Source organism: Suillus subaureus, assembly GCF_016647635.1.
Source record: "Suillus subaureus strain MN1 chromosome Unknown BJ212scaffold_119, whole genome shotgun sequence".
NCBI lineage: Eukaryota > Fungi > Basidiomycota > Agaricomycetes > Boletales > Suillaceae > Suillus > Suillus subaureus.
The window spans coordinates 15,943-40,848 of NW_024538675.1; the positions used below are offsets into that span (position 1 = coordinate 15,943).

Genomic DNA, 24,906 nt, shown 5'->3' on the forward strand with positions numbered 1-24,906 from the left:
CCATCAATGAAGAGGAACTCTTTAACCTTTGCCATGCCTCTGCATGAAACATCATCAAATGAAACTTTGGCATCTTGAAGTGACATTTTTGAATCCTTCTCTTATCTTTGGAGTACAAGATGGATATACAAGCTCATATTCCAGTAGCATTATCCATCCTACACAATTTTATTTAGATTCATGACTCATCTGAAGACCCTCTGCTGCTGATGAGTATTGTAAACAATAATCCAACTCATCAAGGAAACACTGATCTGGATGAGAGCAGACTGCTCATCTGAATTGCAAATGCATGCCATGATTACATTGCAACACACATGTGAGAGGACTATAAAGCTTTCTTACAGAACAATGACTTAGAAGATACTAATTTTGTTGAGAATGAAGATGATTTTTACCAAAGGCATAGGTATGATAATAAGATCAATGCAGAATAGATTTGTTTATATTAAGTACAATTAAAAGTTGTATGTGAAAATGATACATGCTACAAGACTATTTGTATGAGAACAGTGAGAACACAAATGTAGAGTGTTAAGGTTGTATTCAAGGCTAATGGATCTGAAGGGCTTCAGCCTCAGCTCATGTGCTATGTCCCTTACTCAAGTATTGCCCCTTATTTCAGGAAGGCAAGACTAATGCATCTGGAGGATTGGATGGATAGCATAGCGGATCTGGATGACTTCTGGATGCAGGATAAGTATCATAAGGCTAATCTGGATGAGTCCAGACTAGAAACTAGTGGTAGTGGACTGTCGTAGACAGAGGCAGATGTGGATAGACTATAGGAATCAATCCTAAGTCTCAGAGGGTGATGAGAGTAGTGATACTCAGGTCTGGAGGACAGGAATGAGCAGAACTAAGTTATGTTACAGTTATGTCTGCCCCTATTCATTTTCCTCTCTTACATTGTATTATGTCATGACCACACCACGCCATGCCATCATTGACTCATCCATTTCTATACTTGTATTACATTGTGATCACTACCACCATCGTTAGATGACTCATCTCTTATCTCTGACTCATCGTACTTGCCCTAAAGTACTTACTTACTATATATACCAGGTCATGTACTTAGTAGATCTTCACTTTAATCTTACTAGGTTTTTACCTGAAACATCCTTTGCTTAGGACCTCCAATCCTAAGTCGTCCAAACCAATATTCAAGTCAAAGACACTCTCTTTGCCTTGTCTTACGACCCTTGCATTTGCAAGGTCTTGACCATAACTTCAGCCATCGCTCTTATCAAGCTGCTGTTGTTATGACTATCCTAGTTCATAACAAGTTAATATTCAAACTGAGGTGCTACAGAGAGTTACAGGAGGTTATATACTATAGGTATCTAACAGAATGATCAATCAGCAGGGTCCAAGGCTATGTACAAAGCATATGGATAGTCTATTGGTAAGTAGAAATGGATCACAAATAATGAAATAGAAATGAAGCATAGGTAATGGATCAGTGAGTAAGATGGATATATAGATAACCAAAATACCAGAGTTAGGGGATTACCAAAAGGAGATGAGCACTGATTGTGGATTTGGATGAATTGTGGACCAGACCGGATGAGTGGTAGATTGGATGATGAGATGTTGGAGGGAGATAAGATGTGGATTGGATCTGAGATGAGATATGGATTGGATCTGAGATCCAGATATGTGGATATGACATAGGGCTACAGTTTAGCCTACAAATAAGAAATGAGTAAACAAAAGTTAGAGCTACAGAGTAGGGTCCTCCTGTCTAGCATGAATGACCATTGATCATAAAAATATAATATGCAGCTCAGGATCATTATCATTTATAATTATATCACATGCCACTGGATCTGTCATGTGTACATGCAGAGAAAGTACTTTATCGTCTACCCAAATCTCTGTGGTCAACTGAATGAGATTCAGTATGCATGACCTATGCTCAACCACACAAAGCTCATCAGTAGCACTGCTAAAACTCATATTCAACAAATCTAAAAGGTGGTTGATGGTGCCTCAAAGGTTTATTAGCACAGCTGTGTTGGCAGTGTCCTGAATATTCTTCTTGCTCACACTTGGGTATGTCTTGCTACTACCTATTAATAGCTTTGGCTTCTTATCTGATTCTAGCTTCATCATCTGTGAAACCAAAGTCTACATGGTGAAAGAGGAAGCTGAATGACCATGAGTCATTTGTGAATATGAGTACTTGCCAGTGCTAGAGCCTAAAGATAGAGCAGGAGCATCACTCATACCACTATTTGCAAGTGTAGGACTAGCAGGAATACTATTGCTAGAGTCATAAAAAGGCCATTCCAAATAAGGAAAATATCAAATTATATCACCCCTTTAAGCTCACACCATATGGTAAAAGATCTCTTGCATATCATATTTTAATTAGGGAGGCTACTAATGCTACTCAAGCCATCAAATTCATTTAGTCCATCATCCACACCACTGTCTCCACTCAAATAGTCAGGAATGTTCTAGGCAGCCACCCTTAAAGCTATAATCAAGAAGAAAAGCTTCTTCTATCTTCAGCCAATAGAGGGAGGAGACTAGCCTTTGTTCTAAAGTACCAGTATTGGACTTTGAGGACTGGAATAGAGTTATCTGTTCAGATGAAACAAAAACCAATAGGATGGAGTCAAATGGCCAGGAATATGTATGGAAAAAGGCAGAAAAATTCCTGGGACAAAGAGAAGTCAAGGAAACACTCAAATTTAGAGGAGAAAACTTGATGGTATAGGGCTATACAAGGTGGAATAGAGTAGGGATTCTCTGTGAGTTGGAGGAAAGGATAAGTGCAAAGCAGTACATCTCAATTTTGGAGGAGGGTCTGCTTAGAAGCATGCAGAAATGAGAAATTGATGAAGAAGACACTATCTTCTAATAGGATGATGATCTCAGGCATACTCCAAGTCAGCTACCAAATGGTTTGAAACTATGATATTACTGTTCTATAATAGCAAGTATAGTCTTCAGACCTCAACCCCATTGAACAGCTCTGGAAATTGCTTAGGACATTACTTGCAATGTATCAAGATCCTTCATAGGGGCTATTTCAGCTATGGGAGGGAGTTGCAGCATGGTGGGGGAAGATTACTAATGGGTAATGCTAGGAATTAATAAAGAGCATGTCTATAAGAGTGGCAGAAGTGATTAGAACAACAGGAGGAAACACCAAGTATTAGAATTATAGAGATTGTATTGGTCAAAGTCAAAGTCAAAAAGTGTCCCAATGAGTCACCAAATTAAAATGTCCATGTCTTCACAGGATAACATTGGATTCCTACACTATATGGAACAAAGACAAAGTAAAGAAGCAGAGCATTCTGATACCTCCCTGTAGCTTGGTCATGTTTTCACACCCTGACTCACAGTGGAGCAGTTATGTGAAAACCCACAAATATTGGAACATTTTTTTGAGCTACTGTACTTGTTGTTCTAGGTACATTCAATCTATACTATTTGTTCCCATCTGCTGAAACTTACTTTTCATTCTAGTCTTCAGAATCCATTGGCAGGTGAGCACAGAAATGTAGCACTTTTGATAGAGGACAAGAAAACTGGTTGAGTACACTGACAGGCAAGCACAAAAATGTAGCACTTTCAATAGAGGATGGGTCAACCTGGTACATAAGTATGGCATTATATCTGCACATTTAATATATGCACATTGTGCACCCATGCATGCTGTCCCCTGCACTGCATGTCTCATCAATAGAGCCTCTGTATTTGATTCAACCCTTCTCTGCACTACATGTTTTCAAAGATTGAGAGTTTTGTCTATACATTCATGTTCAAAACCTGTATCAACCCAATACTACTAGATAAGTTTCACAATTATTATTTTAGGCCTGCAACATGTTTTAAATAAGACTTAGGCTCACCATGTTTGAAATCAGATGCCAGAGGTTGTATCAATGTTCAAGAATATAAAGTGACAATCATGACTGAGCTGGGAGTGGTATAAGAAGCATACAGTACAGGTCATTGTTCAAACAACATTGGCAAAATGTGCAACACAATGTAGTACACTTTGAAAGCTAAATAGATTAAAAATTTACATAACACATACTAAGCATGCTTCACTCTCTTGCTCATTCCAGTGCTGGGGACATGCTCCTCTTCATCAGCAACATGCTTGAGGAATTTGCTGTGCCATGGGCAGTACCTATCAAATCCTGTCTGCTTTGCCACTTCCCAAAGGTTCCTGTGACATATGTCCCAATCAAGTAGCTTACTTGGTGGGGACCAGTTTCTCACAACATCAAGTGAGGGCCTTAAAATCATGAATCACAATGATCAGTAGATAGTACTTCATGCTTACATGAGTGCTTGGTCACATATATGCATGCTCAATCTGCAAATGGCTGACAACCTTATTGCAGACTCTCTCTAGCATGCATTGGAATATGTGTTCAACTTTCCCTAATCCCTGATTGTCTCGATAAGGGTAGAGTACCTGTTAATGTGAATAGTTAGTGTTAATGTTGGACAAACCAAAAGGATTATGTACCATGGTGGCATAATATGCACACTAACAAATATTCAAGTCCAATTGCTTGTTATGAGGGTGGACCCATGTGGTGATGGTAACTGTTATTGGGTGAAACCATGTATGAGAGAGCAACATAACTCTACCATCTTCCAAGTGTGCCAAGTCCTTAATCTGAACCCCCCTCTGATCAAGCTCCTTCTCAGGGCCCCATTCATACATGGGTGAATCATGTTTCTGGCCTTCAATGATACTAATGTGGGTGGCAGCTATGATATTCTCATTCTGATTACCATAGGTCTGCAGCTTCTCGATGGCACTTTTGGAGGTCTCAGAAATAGACACCTCAAACAGCCATAATGGAAGGATATTGTCATCACAGGTCTGAAGCATCAGTACTAAGTCTGGTATTCCAAGCTGGTATCTCTTGTTGGGAGGTAGATCTGATGTAGTGGGCGCATCTACCATACACACCATGTGGATGGGTAAGAAAACCTCAAAGTCTTCAGGGATGGTGAGAGAAGTGATGACAATCCCCATTGCAGTGCACAAAGGCACCAGGTTTGCTTCATAAATTAGTGAAGGCAGGGTGGCAATGAGTTTTTGAAGGTGGGGGGTATATGACAGTCTGAAGCAAACTACAAGATCAGCTTCAATTTGAAAAGGACCAGAAAGACTCACTTGCGAACCACTTTGCAATCAGATCCAATAACATCCAAAACATACATATAATCTTCTTCTGAAACATTTAAGAAGACCTACCCTGGCAATCAGCCTGAGAAAGATAAGAAACAGGAAGCTTCTCATACCTCAAGTTCAGGTCCATCACTACCATTCCATATTCTACTGATAATCAGTTCACACAGGCCTACAGAGCTCAAGAAAATGAATTACATGGTCTGTAGATTGCAACAAACATACCAAGATCTTGTATCTTTGATTCCCCATTTTTGATATTTTCTGGCTTCGGTGAGTCTGGTATTGACTGAGGCTCATTTGTTACTGCCAGGCTTGAAGCTGACTTCATAGCAACAGCAGTGGCTGGACTTTCCACAAGAATTGTTATACAGTCCCTCTTGAAATTCACTTGAGATGACCCTCTGAATGGTCTAGAAAGTTTTGGCTGAGGCTGCCAGCTATTGTTGCACTGTGACAAAGGAACAGGAGGCATGGTTCTGCAAGGTGGCATTCTGTTAGAATCACACCTTATAAGTGAATACTGTGCTGTAAACCAGCATTCAGCTTTCAACTGGGGTTTCCAACTGTAACTTGACACATTTCAAAAAGTGTGAAGTAACAAGTGAAATCATGCATGTGATTGCAACATATCATTAGCTAGTGCATTGTGAGGATGCAAGGTAGGAGTATAGGATGGGTGATATGACAAGTGTTGGATGAGATTAACAGTATGTACTGCAAAGCACAAGGAAGAACAAGAAATAAAATTAGTACAGCTGTCTGTAGCTCAAAGGAGACCAGTATGGCAACTCAAATGAGAAAGTTAGCAGGGTTCTGAATCATAGTATAATGAGAGTCCCATGGATTGATGTGTTCCAGAGTGAAGGGGTTATTGTCTTCTGTTTTATTGTGCCAGAAGACATTAGCCTCACTGACTGACACAAATTCAGGTGGAGATGACAGTTCATCCTTGAGTTATACACTGGCAGCAGCACCAGCATGTACCTGACTGTGAAATGACATCATCTCTGCTGATAATGGTTAATAAGTAATCAGCCAATGGAATAGTGAACTTACAAAAGCCACTGGATTGAGCAGGCTGGATTGACAAGGGGAATTGAGAATTTGGACTTGCCAAGTCTATCAAAAATAGCAGAAAGCTAGTGTCATATGCTAATTCTGACCATCAAATACATATCATCAAGTATCTGAGAAAATAGGTGGAGTGATGAACCTTTCTTTAGTTTATTTTGAGCCACTCACTTCATATCTGATAGTGACTGGTTGGGAGAAAGGACACTTTTCACTGTGAAACAGACAAGTAAGACATGCACAATTAGTATAATTTGAATAACTAAACACTCACTGTGATTGGTACTTTTCAGTGATCTAACCTTCATTTTACCTTTGGGGTCTAAGTCCTTGACTTCAACATTAGTCAGATCCAATTCCATCAAGGAACTTGTGAGCTCATTGTCCAACTTATCAACAGCTGAACTGTCCATATCAGACAAAAGCTGGTCACTGCCATCATGTTCAGAATCTGAACCCACAATGACAGGCTGCATTTTCCAAGATTCATAAACATTGTCAGGGATCCAATTCCTTGTTACTGATAATTGGATTTGTTGGCACATAAATGTTGAAGCAAATACACATGAACCTACCAAACCAGAGATAACATTCACTGGGGCTGGCTTTTTCTCATCCCTTATATTTTGTGAGGTCACTTCCAGTTGGAAATGCAATATTGACAACCATCAATGCCAGTCCAGACTTGTTCAGGAGGTGCCAAACAGGTGTCTCTTCTTGGCTGGGCCATGATTGTGATGTTCACTTCTCAACTTGCATATCCAGGTATTTGAAGACCTTTGGAAACCAGGTACATAGGTTACTGGTGATCTTTGAATATGACCATCCAGTTTTGACTCTAAATTGCTGGTTAAGGTAGCACCTATGGTTCCTCATGGCCTGTATCTCATTTTGGCTGCCCTTGCTTGGGGCTTTGGTTTCCCTGATGAGATCATTCCTCTGTCAAATGATATAGTATTAGTTTAATCCATTGAGGGTACAGCTTGACTGACATTGACACCACAGGTTAGTATAGCAATTGATGCAACTCCAAACACAGTATTTGCCACTGTGATACTACTAGAGGCAGTGTTCTAGTGCACTTGACTTGCTAGGTATGGGCATCAGGAAATCAACCTGAAGTTGGTATGACCAGATATAATTGGTAATCAATAATCATTATTACATGTCATGTTTTAGCCTTAGATATCATTATCATGGTACCACACATATATGAATTAAGATATGACTATATCAGACATATCACCTTGATGTGTCTTGGCCATCAGAACATTGGCACAGACTTGTTTTTCTTAAATTTAGTTGGTAAAATCAAATAAAAAATCCACTGAATTATATAAAGTTGATAATGAGTATGACATATTGGTATTAAATGAACAAGTATTGCAAAAGAACCAACATTCTGATGTAGATATATCATGTCTTGTAATTGTATCAACAAGTTTCCACCAATTGGTCTTTACTACCACTGCTTGCATGACATTGCACTACAGGAGCCATGTCACATGATGCTTGTGTAAGTTGTGGTTCATATTTTCGAGACTTGTCTTCTCTCATCTCATCCACACTCTAACTGTGCACCTCTTCTGGCCCTCCTTCCTGGCCCTTCTTCTTGGTCCTCCTTCTTCCTGGTCCTCCCTGGCCCTCCTCCTCCCTGGTTCTCCCTCATGGCCCTTCCTGGCTTCTCTGCCACTGACAAGCAATATCATATGAAGCATTAACTAATTGTTAAAAAAAAAAACACACACCTCTGGCCCTTCCTGGCTCCTCCCTGGCCCTTCTCCTCCCTGACCTTCTCTGGTCCTCCCTAGCCTTTCCTGATGGTTCTTTCTCTCTCTCTCTCTCTCTCTCTCTCTCTCTCTTGGCAGGTAACTGACATGCCTCTATCTTTCTAACTTCTGTTCTACTATGTCTCTCTTCTCTCCTGTATTAATACCACATATGTACATCCCAACCCCAATTAAAATTTGATTTGATATATAAAATGATAAAATGAGTGTCAATGTTAAGACTTTTGGCAATTCCATGGCAGTTTTGTTTGAAGCAGCCTGGCATTATAAAATTTTGTCAAGGATGGCAGATGTTTGCAATATGTATCATAATTGTATCTTTGGTGGTTTTCCCCATCAGAGTCCTCCTATCTATAGCTTTGTGAGGCTAACTGCAATTATGATAGAGATTATATGAATTTTATATTAGATAAAGCTTTATAATGCTATGTCATTGTCAGGTCAATGCCCTGATGGGGTTCATTTCTTTGTGATCCTAGAAGTTATCAAGTAAATTTTTGAACTAGCTGTCAGTGTATCTCATACCTTTCGCAAGCCAGCTGATGGTGCTGGACCCTTGGCCAATTTATTGTAACCAGCAAGCTGAGTAGAAGATTGTTATGGTTCTCCCTAGTACCTTCACCTTTTCACGATGTCACCTTTCACACCTTCACAACTTCACTGTCATATGCCATTCCAGACTCTCAACTCTAAATCTGCTTCTCCGGATATCTGGATCCAAGATCCGGATCTCAAATGATCTGATCTATCTTTATCTCCCTTCTGGAATCCAAACCCTATATCAGTGCCCAACTCCATTTAGACTGCCCCTGTCTCTGGACTCTGGTTAACCATGTTTCCCTTTTGATTATTGATCCATTACATACATTTCATTTCCAGCATTCATTATTTGTGATCCATCCTACTTACTAATAGACTCTGCATATGCTTCATACATAGCCTTTATGTTTGCTGACTGATTCCTATATGATACCTACAGTATATAAACCTCCTGTAACTCTCAGAAATACTCCAGTTCGAATATCATCTTAGTTCCTGCTCATTCCTGTGTCCTCCGGACTTGAGATAAGTCTCTTGTCATATTCTGAGTCTTAGGATTGCATCCTAGACTACATTTCCGACTCTACCTTAAAAGTAGTCCATCCTCTGTTAGTTTCTAGTCTGGACTTCATCCAGATTAGTCTTATCCGCTTGCCCAGGTAACATCCGGACGTCCATCAGATTTATCTCACGTTTCAGATCCAGACATCCGTTATCTGCCCTAGTCAAATCCTGGAAACTCCAGACGACTGTTCTAGCCCCCGGAAATTAAGGGCACATACTTGGGAAAGGGACACAGTGTATGAGCTGAGGCCAAGCCCTTGTGATCCGACCCCCTTGAGCACACAACCTTAACATTCACCTTATCACAGATGACATCATATGTTCTTTAGTGTTCCATCACATTCTATTGTATGATCTTACATAACATTATATCATTGGCTAGCTACATTAGAGCTCTGCCTGAATACTCATATATATACACATAGTTACACTCATGTATTCCCTATCTTGACCTTAGCAATACTAAGCTTGTCTCTTGGTAGACTTGAGCAAGGTATTCATTGTTAAGTGTAACAAAGATAATGTCAATATGGCCTCTTCCTGGGCAGCACTGCATGAGAAGCTCCCTCACTTCATGGTGGATGACTTTTCATTGACAGTCCTGCCACCAGCTACTCAATTGAATATGTCCTTGATGGCAGCTGACAAACTTGGGCAAGATTCATCTTGAATAACTTCTGGTTTGTAGCCTGATACCTTGCAAGGGTGCTTGCTATGGCCATGGCCACACTCCACACAATGACCCTTGTCCTGTGACTGAGCAAAAAATTCCTCACAGTCACATGGTTAACTGTTAGCCATGATACTTCTACAAAAGATACCTTTGTTGCTCTCACTGGCAGGATCCATGCCACTACAGTGATACTGCAGCAAGTGGAAGAGGGTGCAGAAAGACTGTGACTTCAAGAGGAATCAGTGGAAATGACCTGAAGTGAGTTATCAAGTCTAGTGATCATGTCTATTTAAGCTAGTTCTGAGATCACCACCAGTTGGACTATGTGACACATCTCATTCAAGTATTATTCAAGTAGTACCAGGTAAGTCTCATCACTCTCTACCAACAGCTAAAAAATATGACAACACCACTAACACTTAGCACCATAGCTTTGCTTGCTTAAACCATATCAATTCACCAAGCAATGGTAACCAATGGAAATAGTCTCAAAAACCAGGTATTCATTACCTTCCCACTCATCTGCATTGTCTGCAGCCAGCCTGCAATGATGTGGTGTTATGTCTTTGGCTACAACTTCAGTGAGAGTGGCAGAAAATTGCCAGTATGTTCCTTCATTGACAAAAGGGCTCCTTTGCAATGGAACACTGATGGCTTCATGGTGGACATGGTCTCTTTGCTGGTTATTGACCACCTGTACTATATCTTGAGATCCCTCACCATCATCACTGTCTTCTTCATCCATGGGATGTCCTGCTCCGGTCTGGTGTCACTGTCAAGTTGCAACATGGCCATAGACCCCATAATATTCTTCAATTACATCAGGATGTATCCCTTCACAGTTGTCTCGATATATGCTGAATTGTACCTGCCCTAAAAAACATAAATCCTGTTTTGATAATGTGTCAATATCATAGTTACATCAATAATGTGTCTGTGATCTTACCTTCAGACTCTTATTGTTTGTATCTGGACCACTTATTGGATGACAATTCCATTTCACTTGGAAATCTGAGCAATCTTGACTGATTTTGCCAAGAAATAGTGTTTGAAGTAGCCAAATATGACTAGGGATGTCAGGGCAAAGTCCATGGTAGTTCTCAAGTTGAGTAAAAAATGCTCTCCATCTTGAAGCAAACTGGGTGCCTACCTCAACCCACAAATACTCAAGTCATGAATTATGGGTAGAACTGGTACTCAGAATTAGCATGTAATATGGTGAATCAACATAATTAAGTAGTATAACTCATGATCCCCACATGAATGATGCTTGGCATGGTCCATGTTTCATTATCATATAAGTCACAACATCAAGGTTCTCTCCACCACAATCTCCTCATACACAAGAGGGTATCCCAAATTCTCATATTGAATGTTCAAAAAGATCTAAAACAGTAGTAGAGTAGTTGTTATTACTTGCTTTGAGTCCAGTTATCTGACAAGACTAGACATCAGAATCAAATACAAACAAGACACATTAGACTGAGTCAGACTGTTCTGCAAAACCCATCAATAAATCCATGAATCACAATTCCCCATTGAATCAGTTTATGATGCCCATCTATGTGCCACAGAGCATTGGGCCACTTCACATGGTATTTTCACCTGCATTTGACTTGATGGTCTTGTAACACCTGACCCAAGCCATCCACTCTACAAAGTGATTCTGCAACTCATTGATGTTATACTCAGAGACCATATCTGCAAAGAAACCCGATTATATATCTAATGCCTGAATCCAGTTACTTTTTTTTGAACTTGCCAATGAGGATATCAAAGTCAGCATTAGTGAGTTCAGAGTACCTTTGTGTGATTCCATGGGCTTTCATATAGAGTCACAGAGTATTCCTGTGGATTCCTAATGTCTTGGCCAATTCTGTTAGGTTAATATCATGAATTTGACAGTGCTTCAGCAAGGAATTCAATATCAATGATTTTTTTCAGGCAACCTGCACAATTTGTGCGCAATAATGTTACTGGTTGAAGGAACACCACATCCTTGTCCATACTTCATTGCAAAATCAATAACTATTAAAATTGAGGGAGTCAAGAGTGTGAACTACCAGTTTTGAGTATTTGTTATGATATGCCCTGCCCTGCTGTACTTTTTCTGCTTTCTCATCATCTATTGTTTCTATCTGAATCACTTTACATTTACTGTATTATGTTGTGTGTCACTCATGCTACCATTAGATGCCATCTACATGTCTTGCTACATGTCCTGTTTCCTTTCTTGTACTTCTGACATTGTTGCTCCATCCTTATTAGGCATATGCTCGTAGCTTCACCTATTCATGCCTGCCCTAAACTTCCCTTCACTATTCCTAATAAATATGTGACTTATCACTGTGTAGTTCTTTACTTTAATCTTACTAGGTTTTACCTGGAACATCCTTCACTTAAGACCACCAATCTTAAGTCGTCTAGATCATACTTTAAGTCAGAGACACTCTCTCCATCTTAGCTTACCTTGAACATCTTGCTTATCATGAGGCATAGAATCTCAACAGGGGTCCTGACTCTTATCAAGTTGTCTGTTGTTAGAACTATCCTAGTTTGTAACAGTATTGTATTGAAACAATGATAACTGTGCTGAGAGCTCCCCCAGCACATTTGCTGCATAAGATAGCCAATCACACATCTCATTTCCTTGGGGATTCCATGCAAGTGCTTCTAGGAGAGGTACAGCATCTCCAGATAGTGTTTCTATATGAAACATAAGCTGAAGGGGATCAGCATCTTCTTGATTTAGAATCTGAAAGGCATGCTGGTGGATATCTGACAGTGTATCATGTGCAGTGAGAAAGTTTGCTGACAATGGAGCCTGAGTCACTGCATGAGATGGAAATTGAGGAAAAACCTCTGGTAGTATCATAGGCATGACAGCAATAATTGCAATGAGTTCAATGTTGGCACTATACCACAGAGCATGAGAAACCCAACACAATTCAATGAAGTAGGCATGATTCAAGGCCCAATGTCTGACTTCTTGCCAATATTATCATGTCTGAAAGTAATGTACCAACCTGACACCCAATCTATTACTTTCATGCTTCAAGTCATATTTTTCAGGTGGGGTTTTTCCATTTTGTCATATCCCACAATCCAGACCCACATTCCATCATATTCCCATGCCTTCTGAGCCTATGTCCAGACCCCACTTCATATCCAACTCATTCCCAGATCCCCTTCCACTGTGTGCTCCACACCTCAGCAGGATTGACTATGCTCTGGATTTACCCCTGAGCTCCAGACCATTGGATCTCCACTGCTAGCCTGAACCATAATCCCCTGTCCCATCCACCCTATGTACACTCCATCCAGCAAGACATCTGGACTTCACCTCATCTTGGATTCCAGACTCTATCCACCTTCTCATATCCTGGTCCTGTTACGGCGAACTAGGATGGGCGCGATGACAGATACTCGATAAGAGTAACGTCTGAAGTCGGATCAAGACCTCACGAATGTAAGGCTTCTTAAGACAAGTCGGAGAGAGTGTCTCTGACTTGAATATTGGTTATCAGATGACTTAGGATTGGGGGTCCTAAGCAAAGGATAGTTCAGGTAAAACCTAGTAGATTAAAGTGAAGATCTGCTAAGTACAGAACCGAGCTTATATGGTCGTAGCCTACTTTAGGGCAGGTATGTATGCGTCATCAGAACGAGTCAGAGATAAGACGATGTCATCAAGATGAGTCAGAGATAAGGGATGAGTCGCCTAGCGACGGCGGCAGCGGTCATGGCGTAATATAATGCTAAAAACGTAAGAGGTCTAGTGATGGTGCGACTAAGGCGCGGTCATGATGTAATACACATGTGATGGATGGAAAATAAAGGATAGGGGTTAAGTACAATTGTAACAGGTCCTGTATCCACCTTGTCTTCCAGATCCCCAGATCTCCAGACCTCTGGATATTAACTCCGGACCTATTCTCATCCTCTGTCCGATATCCTGTGCCTATCCCCATTTAGGCATTCTCTGCCTTCCGGCTTTTGGTTACCTCCTGTTCCATCTTGCTTATTGATCCTTGTACGAGTCTTCATCTCTGAGTTCATTTAGTTATGTTCCATCTTACTTACTAATGTATTTCCACATGCTCGTACATAGCCCTGCTCCTTTGCTTACTGATCCCCCCAGGTATTCTCCAGTATATAACCCCTGTAGATACTCCTGTAGTTTCCTTAGTTTGAATATCATCTTAGATCCTGTTCTATCAACTTAGACTTGCCCAATCCTCTCTCAGACTTTAGTCCACCTAAGTCTGTCCTACTCATCAGGCCTAGGGATTGATTCCCTAGGCTGGAGCTTTGCCTTTCTGGCACTTACCCTCTTTCCAGACTTAGGTCCAATCCCTGTTCTCTCTGACTCTACCTTAGGGTAGTCTACCTCTGTTTGCTTCTACATTGGACTTGGTCCGATGTAGCCCCTATTCCTTCTGGACCTCCGGACCTCCCATCCCTTGTACCTCCAGGCATCCTGTCCTTTGGATGTTCTGTCATCCTAACCCTCAGATGTCCTATCCTCCTGTCCTTTGGACATCCTGCCCTCTGTACCTTTGGACATCCTGCCCTCTGTACCTTTGGACATCCTGCCCTCTGTACCTTTGGACATCCTGCCCTCTGTACCTTTGGACATCCTGTTCTTTGTACCTCCAGACATCCTGTCCTTCTGTCCTCTGTCATCCTGCCCTCCTGTCCTCCTGTTCTCTGGACCTTCAGACCTCCTATCCTTCCATCCTGTTTCCTGTAGAAGTATTACCTTGCAGTTGTTAAGAACCATGTTGCTCAAAGGGGAGAGAGACTGACTCAGAGGGGCTTGGCCTCAGCTCATACACTGTGCCCCTTACCTGAGTATGTGCCCTTCATTTCATATGAGGTCCAATGATGGTCTGACGAAGTCCAGAGGACTTCCAGAGGCTGGCTACTCTGGTGGAGTGCTAGAGGACTTCTGGAGGAGTGCGGGAGAGTTCCGGAGGAATGCAGGAAGTGTTCAGGAGAGTTCCCACTGCAAGGTAACAGAACATCCAAAGGTACAGAGGGCGGAACATCCAAAGGACAGGAGGTCTGGAAGTCCAGAAGGAATAGGAGCTACATCAGGTGAAATCCAATGTAGAAGCAAACAGAGGTAGACTACTCTAAGGTAGAGTCAGAGAGAACAGGGATTGGACCTAAGTCTGGAAAGAGGGTAAGTGCCAGAAAGGCAAAGCTCCAGCCTAGGGAATCAATCCCTAGGCCTGATGAGTAGGACAGACTTAGGTGGACCAAAGTCTGAGAGAGGATTGGGCAAGTCTAAGTTGATATTCAAACTAAGGAACTACAGGAGTATCTACAGGGGTTATATACTGAACAATATCTGAGGGGATCAGTAAGCAAAGGAGCAAGGCTATGTATGAGCATGTGGAAACACATTAGTAAGTAAGATGGAACATAACTAAATGAACTTGGAGATGAAGACTCATACAAGGATCAATAAGCAAGATGGAACGAGAGGTAACCAAAAGCCAGAAGGCAGAGAATGCCTAAATGGGGATAGGCACAGGATATTGGACAGAGGGTGGGAATAGGTCCAGAGATCTGGGGATCTGGAAGACAAGGTGAATACAGGACTGGGATATGAGAAGGTGGATAGAGTCTGGAATCCAAGATGAGGTGAAGTCCAGATGTCTTGCTGGATGGAGTGTACATAGGGTGGATGGGACAGGGGGTTATGGTTCAGGCTAGCAGTAGAGATCCAATGGTCTGGAGCTCAGGGGTAAATCCAGAGCATAGTCAATCCTGCTGAGGTGTGGAGCACACAGTGGAAGGGGATCTGGGAATGAGTTGGATATGAAGTGGGATCTAGACATAGGCTTAGAAGGCATGGGAATATGATGGAATGTGGGTCCAGATTGTGGGATATGACAGCAGTTGGAACTCTCCTGAACACTTCCTGTGTCCCTCCAGAACTCTCCCATGCTCCTCCGGAAGTCCTCTAGCACTCCACCAGAGTAGCCAGCCTCCAGAAGTCCTCTGGACTTCGTTGGACCATCATCAGACCTCATATGAAATGAAGGGCACATACTCAGGTAAGGGGCACAGTGTATGAGCTGAGGCCAAGCTCCTCTGAGTCAGTCTCTCTCTCCTTTGTGTTATGAACTAGGATAGTCGCAACAACAGATACTCGATAAGAGCAACATCTGAGGTTGAATCAAGGCCTCACAAATGCAAGGTTTCTTAAGACAAGTCGAAGAGAGTGTCTTCAACTTGAATATCAATGTCTAGACAACTTAGGATTGGAGATCCTAAGTGAAGGAAGTTCAGGTGAAGACCTAGTAGATTAAAGTGAAGATCTACTGAGTACATGACTGAGTATATATAGTAAGTAACTGCTTTTAGGGCGGGCGCGATGAGTCAGAGATAAGAGTGAGTCAAAGATAAGAATGAGTCAAAGATAAGGCTGAGTCATCTAGCGACGGCAATGGCGATTGTGATGTAATACAGATATGGCAAGAGACTAGTCTAGTGATGGCGCAATAAGGTGCGGTCATGACATAATACACAAGAGAAGAGGGAAAATGAATAGGGGTAGATGTGACTGTAACATTACCCCTCGTTTAGGAACAAAGTCACCGACTTCAGTCATCTTGGTTAGCCCAGTAAATAGGGTCGGCGTCATAGTTTGAGTTGAGCAAGTTGTTCTGCTCTTCAGTGATAGGGAGCGACCTATCAGCTAACTCAGCAGCATGGTAGATAGCATCCTGCTCAATCTCCCAGCGAGCAAGAGCTTCATAGAAACCAGCGTCAGTCCATACCATTGGGATGACCACTTCCCCTTTCAACTCTCTGCAGGAGACCGATAGATGGCTGGGTGCATACTCTTTGCAGACCTGGCAGTGGTATGCAGGACAATTCTTGTGACGATGCCCAGCGGTGCGACAGTTACGACATACAACATTATTGACTGGTGGCATTTTTATGATTGTGATGGAGGTGGACTGGTCTGAGGGAGAAGGGGATCTGGATCGTTTGAGCATTTTACATGGGGAAACAGACGTGGCTTGCTTGGCGGCAATATGGGAGGATCTGCGTCGGATGGGGTATCTGCATGTGGTGGGCGTGACAGGGGTAGGAGATGGAGAAGCTGGTATGTCAAGTACAGCAATAGGAGGGATATTATCATCCTGGTGCTTCATGGGAGTTGCTGCAGGGACCGGCGGTGGGACTGGAATGGCAATATGCGGGGAAGGAGGGCGCGCGACTGGGTCAAGAGTGATCTGCTCCGTGACGATGTGAATAGCCTCTCTGATAGCATCTCTAGTATCATCAGGCAACAAACGGATTGCAGTATTACGAATGCATATATGAAGGTGGTGGAAAATGGTCTTGTGGCATTCGTCATCAAGGAGGTTGGCGGTGTGCTCGATGAGGCTGGCATCTCTGATGATTCTAATGATAAGTCCACTAGATATCACCCCTCTTTCTCCTAAAAGACGGTCAATTTCTATAGCGTATTGCTGGGACGTGAGGGCGGATTCAAAGAGGGCACTGGTTTTGACTTGGTCAATAATTGAGAAGTAGTCAGTAAGGGTAGAGTCAGTGGTGAGCGTGGAGTTGGATGATGGTGGGGAAATCGGTGGTGAGGATGCATTGTTGGCGAGGTTGATGGCAGTTGCGGTCTGATAATCAAGGAGGGACAATGGGTGGGTGTTTCCTTCAGCTACGGTGTTCATAGCAGCAGTGAGTTCTTCTATGTGTTGGATGCAGAGGCATAGACGTTCAAGAGACATGGTTTCTGAATTCATAATCGGTGAGCCCTTTTATATGCAACAAGGGCATCGGCGGCATTGCTAAGGTTTTCTTCTGGGATCCATTCATTACTAGCAGAAGAGTATCCTTTCCAGGACACTAGATAGTGTCTTCATTTACCTGTCCCTTTGTGCAACAAGATTGCATCAATTTCATATTCTTCTTCATTATCAATGACGTCCAGGGGTGGGTCATGGAAGTTCGGACCATGAATCTCTGTTTCATGATAGGATGATAGTTCAGAAGCGTGGAATGTGGGGTGAACTTTCCATTGTGATGGTAATTGGAGTGTGAAAGTGATGGGGGAGAGAACGGCGGTGACAGGGAAAGGGCCGTATCGCTTGGGTGCAAGTTTTCGTGATGGTAACTGTGTGATGAGATTTTTTCCCAATAACCAAACCTTATCTCCTACTTTCCATGGGTGATACTTCTGTCCATGGGTTTGTTCCGCCATTCATTGCATCGCAAGGTTATGGCAGGAGAGTGCTTCTTCTCTGGATTTCTGGAGCGAGTGAAGTCTGTCTTCTGCTGCAGGGACGGTAGAGTCAGGAAGTGTATGGGGAAGGGCTCTTGGTTCATATCCCATCATTAGGAAGAATGGTGAGGCGTTGCGAGAGTTGTGTTTTCAGTGGTTGTGCACAAATTCTGCCATAGGAAGATGCTCCACCCAGTTTTCAGGGTTATTCCTGCAGTAGATTCTAAGGTATGTTTCGAGTTCCTGATTGAGATGTTCAGTCTGGCCATCAGTTTGGGGATGATAAGCAGTGGATGCGGCTTTATCATATTTCAAGAGCTTGGCAAGGGCTTTCGAGAATTTCGACACGAATTGTGGTCCATGATTGGAAATAACTTTCTTGTGCAAGCCAAATCGATGGTAAACATATTTGAAAAATTTCTTGGTGACCCCTTCAGAGGTAATGGTTTTAGTACATGGGATAAGAATTACCCCCTTCATAAGGCCATGGTCTACCACGACCATGACAGAGTCAAAGCCTGTGCAGGGGGGAAGATTGGTGATGAGATCAACAGAGAGCTGGGCGAAAGGTACTGTAGTGACGGATGGTATCAGGACGAGGGGGGAGGTGACCAGATGGGTATTGGATTTCATCTGCTGACAGAGGGCACAACCTTCAACATATTTACGGATATAGGTACCCATAGAGGGCCACCAAAAGTCCCGTTTGACCAGTTCTTCTGTTTTAAAATGCCCGGGGTGACTGGTGGTAGGATGATCATGACAATGTTCCAGAATAAGATGCCGGCTGGCAGGGCGGACGTAAGCGTGGTCTTGAAAGTAAAGAATATCATCCTTAATCGTCCAATCTGCAAGAGCAGATTTCATGGGAGGAAGAGAAAGGCCATCCAGGGTGCCAGATGCAGATTTGAAGATGGGGTCGGGGTCGGAGGGATCAGGGTTTGCGAGAGAGGTCATCAGTTCAACATCAAGGAGGCAGATGAACATAGAGTCAGGAAGAAGGGTTTCATTGGTATTATCATCAGGGGAGTCTACGCCATGGTCAGGGCGGCGGGAAAGTGTATCAGGGGCGACAAGTTTGGTTCCAGCGACATGATGGAGTTCAATGTCATAGCAGGATAAAATCAACTGCCATCGAGCCTGTCATCAGGTCAATTTCTGAGCAGTCCTAAAATACAACAGATTTTTGTGGTCCGTGAAAACAATGATGGGATGAGGGTTGCCCTCCAAGTAATGACGCCATTTGGTTAGAGCACAGATAACAGCAAGGAGTTCACAATCAAAAATCTGGTAGTTGCGCTCTGCAGGGTTCAATGTCTGTGACAAGTATCCACATGGATGATAAACACCATTCTCGTCAGTCTGTAGCAACACCGCGCCAGTAGCAACAAGTGATGCATCGGTAGCTACCGCAAATTGCCTGCTTGGATCAGGGTTTCGGAGAACCGGTTGCTTTAGGAAGCATTCTTTCAGGGTGGAGAAGGCAGATGTGCATTGTTCTGACCAAAGGAATCTGATGTCTTTCCTGGTGAGGTCTATCAGGGGTCTGGCGATGTTGGAATAATGGGAAATGAAGTTTCAATAGAAGTTGCAGAATCCCAAAAATGACCGGACTTCTTTTACTGTAGTGTGAGCAGGCCAATCACGAATACCGTTGGTTTTGGCAACGTCCATTGCCACGCACCCGGGATGGATGATCATTCCTAAATATTCTACCTCCTGGGCATCGAAGGTGCATTTTTCGGGTTTGAGGAAGAGTTTCTCCTGACGAATCCTTTCTAGGATACGCTGGGTTTGTTTGCAATGGGAGGTGAGGTCATTGGAAAAGATCAAAATATCGTCCATGTATATGATGAGCCATCCTTCATTGATCTCCTGTTGGAACATTCGGTTCATATATGCTTGGAAGGTGGTGGGAGAATTGCAAAGACCAAAGAACATGACGTTTGGCTCAAAGAGACCATACTCTGTGGTAAAAGTGGCTTTCCATCTATCATTGGGGTGGATACGGATGTTGTTATATCCCAAACAGACATCCATCTTTGTGAAATATTTGGTACCATGCAACCGAGTGACCAGGGAAAGCAGTAGGGGGAGTGGGTAGGCGTTTTTAACCGTCCATTCATTAATGTACCGGTAATCTTGACAGGGGCGAAGGTCCCCACTTTTCTTTCCTATGAAGAAGAAACTGCTCACTTGCGGTGATTTCAATTCCAAAATGAAACCTTTCTTCATATTTTCATCAATGAAAGCTTTGACTGCTGTGCGCTCTACTTCTGATAATGGGTACACCTTGGACATTTTGGGAATAAAGCTGGGTTTAATTTCAATACGATGATCTATACCAGGTCATTCGGGCGGTAATTGGTTGAGACCGTCTTTTGCGAAGATGTCGGCAAAATCATGAAGATAAGAAGGGACAAGCTCTTCGAATGATTTCTTCTTCTGTTCAAGTCCGACGGCAAGCACAAATTGTTGTGCTTTATTACTGGTCTTGACATATTCTGCTGGTCGTGACAAAGGCTTGACCATGGGTCGTTGTTCTGCAAAGCTAGTACCATCCTTTGTTAAAGGGGTATCCAAAGAGATGTTGGTGATCACCCAAAGCTTGGAAGCGTCAATGGGGTACTCAACCAAAAATTCATTGTCTTCAAGATGGTATGTAGCGATTTCGCGTACGGGTGGTGCATAATCCGTTGTCCATACATCATCTTTCATATCGAAAGATTCATCATCATCGTCAGGGATAGGATCAAGGTTAGGGAGCATCGGAGGTGCTTCTTCATCCGGGATCTCCTTAATGGTAGCTTGAGGCACTTTTGGCAGCACTTTGACTGGGATTGGTTCAGATTTTGGGTCGCCCTTTGCGAGTTTCTTGAAAAGGGGTGGTAGACCATTCCTCTTTCACTTGGTATCAATCTCTTCTCAATTTGATCGCTTTTCTTGGTTCTGGAGAGCTCCAATGTTTCTGCTTTCCATCAAATTACTGGATCCATGGCGTGTAGCCAGGGAATTCTGAGTAAAATCTGATCATGACGACCAAGCTGTGTGATATTAAATTTCCCAATCATGGATCGTTCATCTATTTTCACAATGAGGATGCAATAGCGAGTAATTGCGCCTCCTCTGGCGTAGCTTCCATCTGCAGTCGTGACTCGGAATGGTTTGGTGAGTTTATGCGTCCAAATTCTGTGGATTTTGACAAATTCTTCAGAAATAAATGTTCCAGTGGCGCTGGAGTCAACAACAGCTGTTGTTTCAACAATTTTCAGATGAGTTTTGGAGATGAGGAAAATGGGAATGCGAAGTTCCTTTCTGATTCCAATACTTTGTACAAGTCTGATAGGTACATCAGAAGATACTGATGTCAATCCAGTCTTCCACATCAAAAAATCCTCAGCGAGATGACAGATTGTTGTATCTTTGTCTTCCTGGTCATCATCTTCTATTTCTTCTCGACAAACAGGGGTCTTCCTCTTCTGTGGGCACGCTCTAGTCATGTGCCCCTTCTGGTGGCACGTGAAGCATAATCCTCTCTTCATATGGTCACTTCTTTCTGCTTCAGTGAGCCGATCTACCTCCATGGCATTCGGATCATGCTGATCAATGGATGGTCTAGGCATGTAGTGTTGTCCTGTTGGTTTGGTGGTAGTATGATGGTTCTGTCGGAATGCAGCACCTCTCTGGTAGTTGCTGTCAAGCCTAACAGCTGTGGCAACATATTTGTCAAAGTCTGTAGGGATGGTTTCCATCTGGAAGATGGAATTGACGATCCCTTTCTTTAACCCATCGTTGAAAAATGTGATTAAGACGGCGTCTTGCTTTACGGAGGCTTGTGCAGCAAGGGTCTTAAAACTGGCAATATAGGAGGTAAGGTCGCCCATCTGTTTCAGAGTTCGGAGTTTGTTCATGGCAGTGCTGATGGCGTCAGCCGGTATGAAGGCTTCCTTGATCTTGGTTTCAAAGTTTGTGAAAGTTCCATAAGACTTGGAGGAGGAGTTATTGACTTTGGTATAGAAGGTGAGTGCCCAGCCCATGGCACTATCTTCAGTCATATACACGAGGGTGGTGATAACCTTCTTTTCATCGGTATTATAAATCGTAGCGTTAAGTGCAAAATATGCCTTAATCGCATACAACCAACGCAAAGCCTGTTGAGGGCTTCCATTGTAAGTGGAAGGAGCTCCAGCTTTAAGTTCTGGGGTGTTGGTGACGGTGGACATCCTGAGCGTTCTGGTCTAGTGATGTGTCTGTTGCAGGGGATGTATCGTCTCTCTCTGCCATACTTGGTTGCTATGTTAAGGACTGGACCTCTCTGATGGAGAGGGTCAATAGTGACTTTAATCTTTTGTTATGAACTAGGATAGTCGCAACAACAGATACTCGATAAGAGCAACATCTGAGGTTGAATCAAGGCCTCACAAATGCAAGGTTTCTTAAGACAAGCCGAAGAGAGTGTCTTCAACTTGAATATCAATGTTTAGACAACTTAGGATTGGAGATCCTAAGTGAAGGAAGTTCAGGTGAAGACCTAGTAGATTAAAGTGAAGATCTACTGAGTACATGACTGAGTATATATAGTAAGTAACTGCTTTTAGGGCGGGCACGATGAGTCAGAGATAAGAGTGAGTCAAAGATAAGAATGAGTCAAAGATAAGGCTGAGTCATCTAGCAATGGCAATGGCGATTGTGATGTAATACAGATATGGCAAGAGACTAGTCTAGTGATGGCGCAATAAGGTGCGGTCATGACATAATACACAAGAGAAGAGGGAAAATGAATAGGGGTAGACGTGACTGTAACACTTTGAGCAACTTGGTTCTTAACACATTTATCAAATCATTCCTTGTTTGAAAGTTATTGTGCTGGTCCAAGGTCAAGAATATGCTGTACAGACTCTGCAGATCAATTTTGTTGACATCTTCCAATGTATTTCATGACATATTTACTACCACAGAGAATGGACAAGTAGAACTGGATGGAATGAGTAATGATAGGCCCATTCACCTCAATGGACTGTCCTGGGAGACATTCAAACTGTTTCTTGAACATACCTTTGGAAGGTAGGTCAATATGTTGTTCATGCTTCTTATTAGTATCAACCCATTGAACTGTTTGTAGGGTGTGCACTGGCTCATATACTAACAATGAGCTCTCAAGATTCCTTCACTTTTGTGACATGTATCAATGCTGCCATGCATGAGAATTTGTTGTGCACTGTATATTTACTGCATGTTTCCACTTCTATCCAGCTCAGTTGATCAACCTGGCCATCAAATACCATGTCTGCTCTATCTTTCCTTTTACTTTCCAACAACTGGCAGAAACATCAATTTCAGAAATCACACACACACACACACTGGGAGCTAATGGGAATTGAGGTATTTTTGAACATTGTTTACATTTAAGTGGCACTCAATCACCATCATTGGATCATAGCTGCAGAGGAGCCAAAAATATTGATGCACTCACATAATTGTCAAGACCCAACAGCTTGCAATGAGGATTGGCATGGTATTTGGTGGAATGGAATGGGCCAGTTCCTTCTCAATGGCAGGAATCCACAGCCATATAGTGATGCTGTCAAGTGCTTCAAGGAACTGAAGTTTGGACAGGTTAGTGAGGGTTGCAAAGAGCTGATGTTCAAGCTCCTGGATCAAGGAGCTGCCTTCCATCATGCTGAACATTTTATCTCTGAAGCTTGTCATCTTCTAGTTGTAAAGTTGGTTTTCAAGCCATAGTTTCAGTCATGTTTAGTACCTTTACTTTATCTCAAACATGTGGCAAGCCTGAGTCTTATTTAAAACATGTTGCAAGCATGAAATCATAATTGTGAAACTTATCTAGTAGTGTTGGGTTGATACAGGTTTTGAACATAAATGTATAGACAAAACTTTCAATCTGTGAATATGCATAGTGTGGGGAAGGGTTGAATCAAATGTGGAGGCTCTATTGACAAGATGTGCAGTGTGGGGGACAGCACACATGGGTGTGCAATGTGCACATATTAAATGTGCAGATATAATGCCATACATGAGAAGGATAGGCAAAAGCCCAAACCATCTGCAGCTACACAAAGCTGAGGCCAGGCTGGGAGATTACTAAATTGACATGTTTGAACTTTGGGAATATTGTAACAAGTCCTATAAGTTTATTAAAAATGAGCTCATTGTATGACACAACGTTGATAACTGACACACACGGATCCGCACACAGCCGGACGGAGACTGCCGAAAATTCGGATTCTCAGATCTCAGACTTTCTAATAACGTGTAAGAAGTTCAGAAGTTTGATCACGAGTTTGAGTTTAGCGCGACAAATACGTATTGTCAACCCTATCTGCAATTGGAGACTGGAACAAGTCAATGCAAACCCATGTGGACTCTAGCGGCAAGTCGATATCTCCTGATTCACTAATGCCGCGATTTCTTGATCGTGCAATGACATTGCTCCATTAATTGCGCATGTCTACTGTCATTGGACCAAATGCCGGCTTGCAATTACATGTACAACAAATTTACAGCATCTTTCGTTGCTCCTTCTGATAATCGTTATCGATCGTATCTGTGAACCATGCTTGGCCTCACGATAACTTGATGAACTGACTCAATTGAAGCTGCAAACCGGTTCTACTATAATTAAGTACTGATATCATCGAGTCGCAACAATATATTAAATTACTACGTCACAAGGATTGCAAGAACAACTTCTACACGCGATACCTAAGTATATACTTGTATGAAGTTCCACGTTTGTAAAAACAATTGTACTGGGAGTCCGCACAGATAGAGTCCAAGAAGGGTGATGTGATTTCACCACTAGATT

At 42.5% G+C, this 24,906-nt stretch overlaps 2 protein-coding genes across 2 annotated transcripts; one reads left to right on the plus strand and one right to left on the minus strand.

Moving 5' to 3' along the window:
- Positions 1-7,808: 7,808 nt before the first annotated feature.
- Positions 7,809-8,277, minus strand: BJ212DRAFT_1305337 (uncharacterized protein; the record flags this gene model as incomplete). The annotated part of the gene is made up of 3 exons (XM_041333749.1): positions 7,809-7,942; positions 7,999-8,174; positions 8,198-8,277. The coding sequence occupies 3 exons, from the start codon at positions 8,275-8,277 to the stop codon at positions 7,809-7,811; spliced, it is 390 nt and encodes a 129-aa protein (XP_041185855.1).
- A 15,227-nt stretch (positions 8,278-23,504) lies between these two features.
- On the plus strand, positions 23,505-23,822 carry BJ212DRAFT_1287466 (uncharacterized protein; the record flags this gene model as incomplete). The annotated part of the gene is made up of 1 exon (XM_041331990.1): positions 23,505-23,822. A coding segment is annotated over one exon (318 nt), but the record flags the coding sequence as incomplete, so codon positions are not given.
- Positions 23,823-24,906: the final 1,084 nt, after the last annotated feature.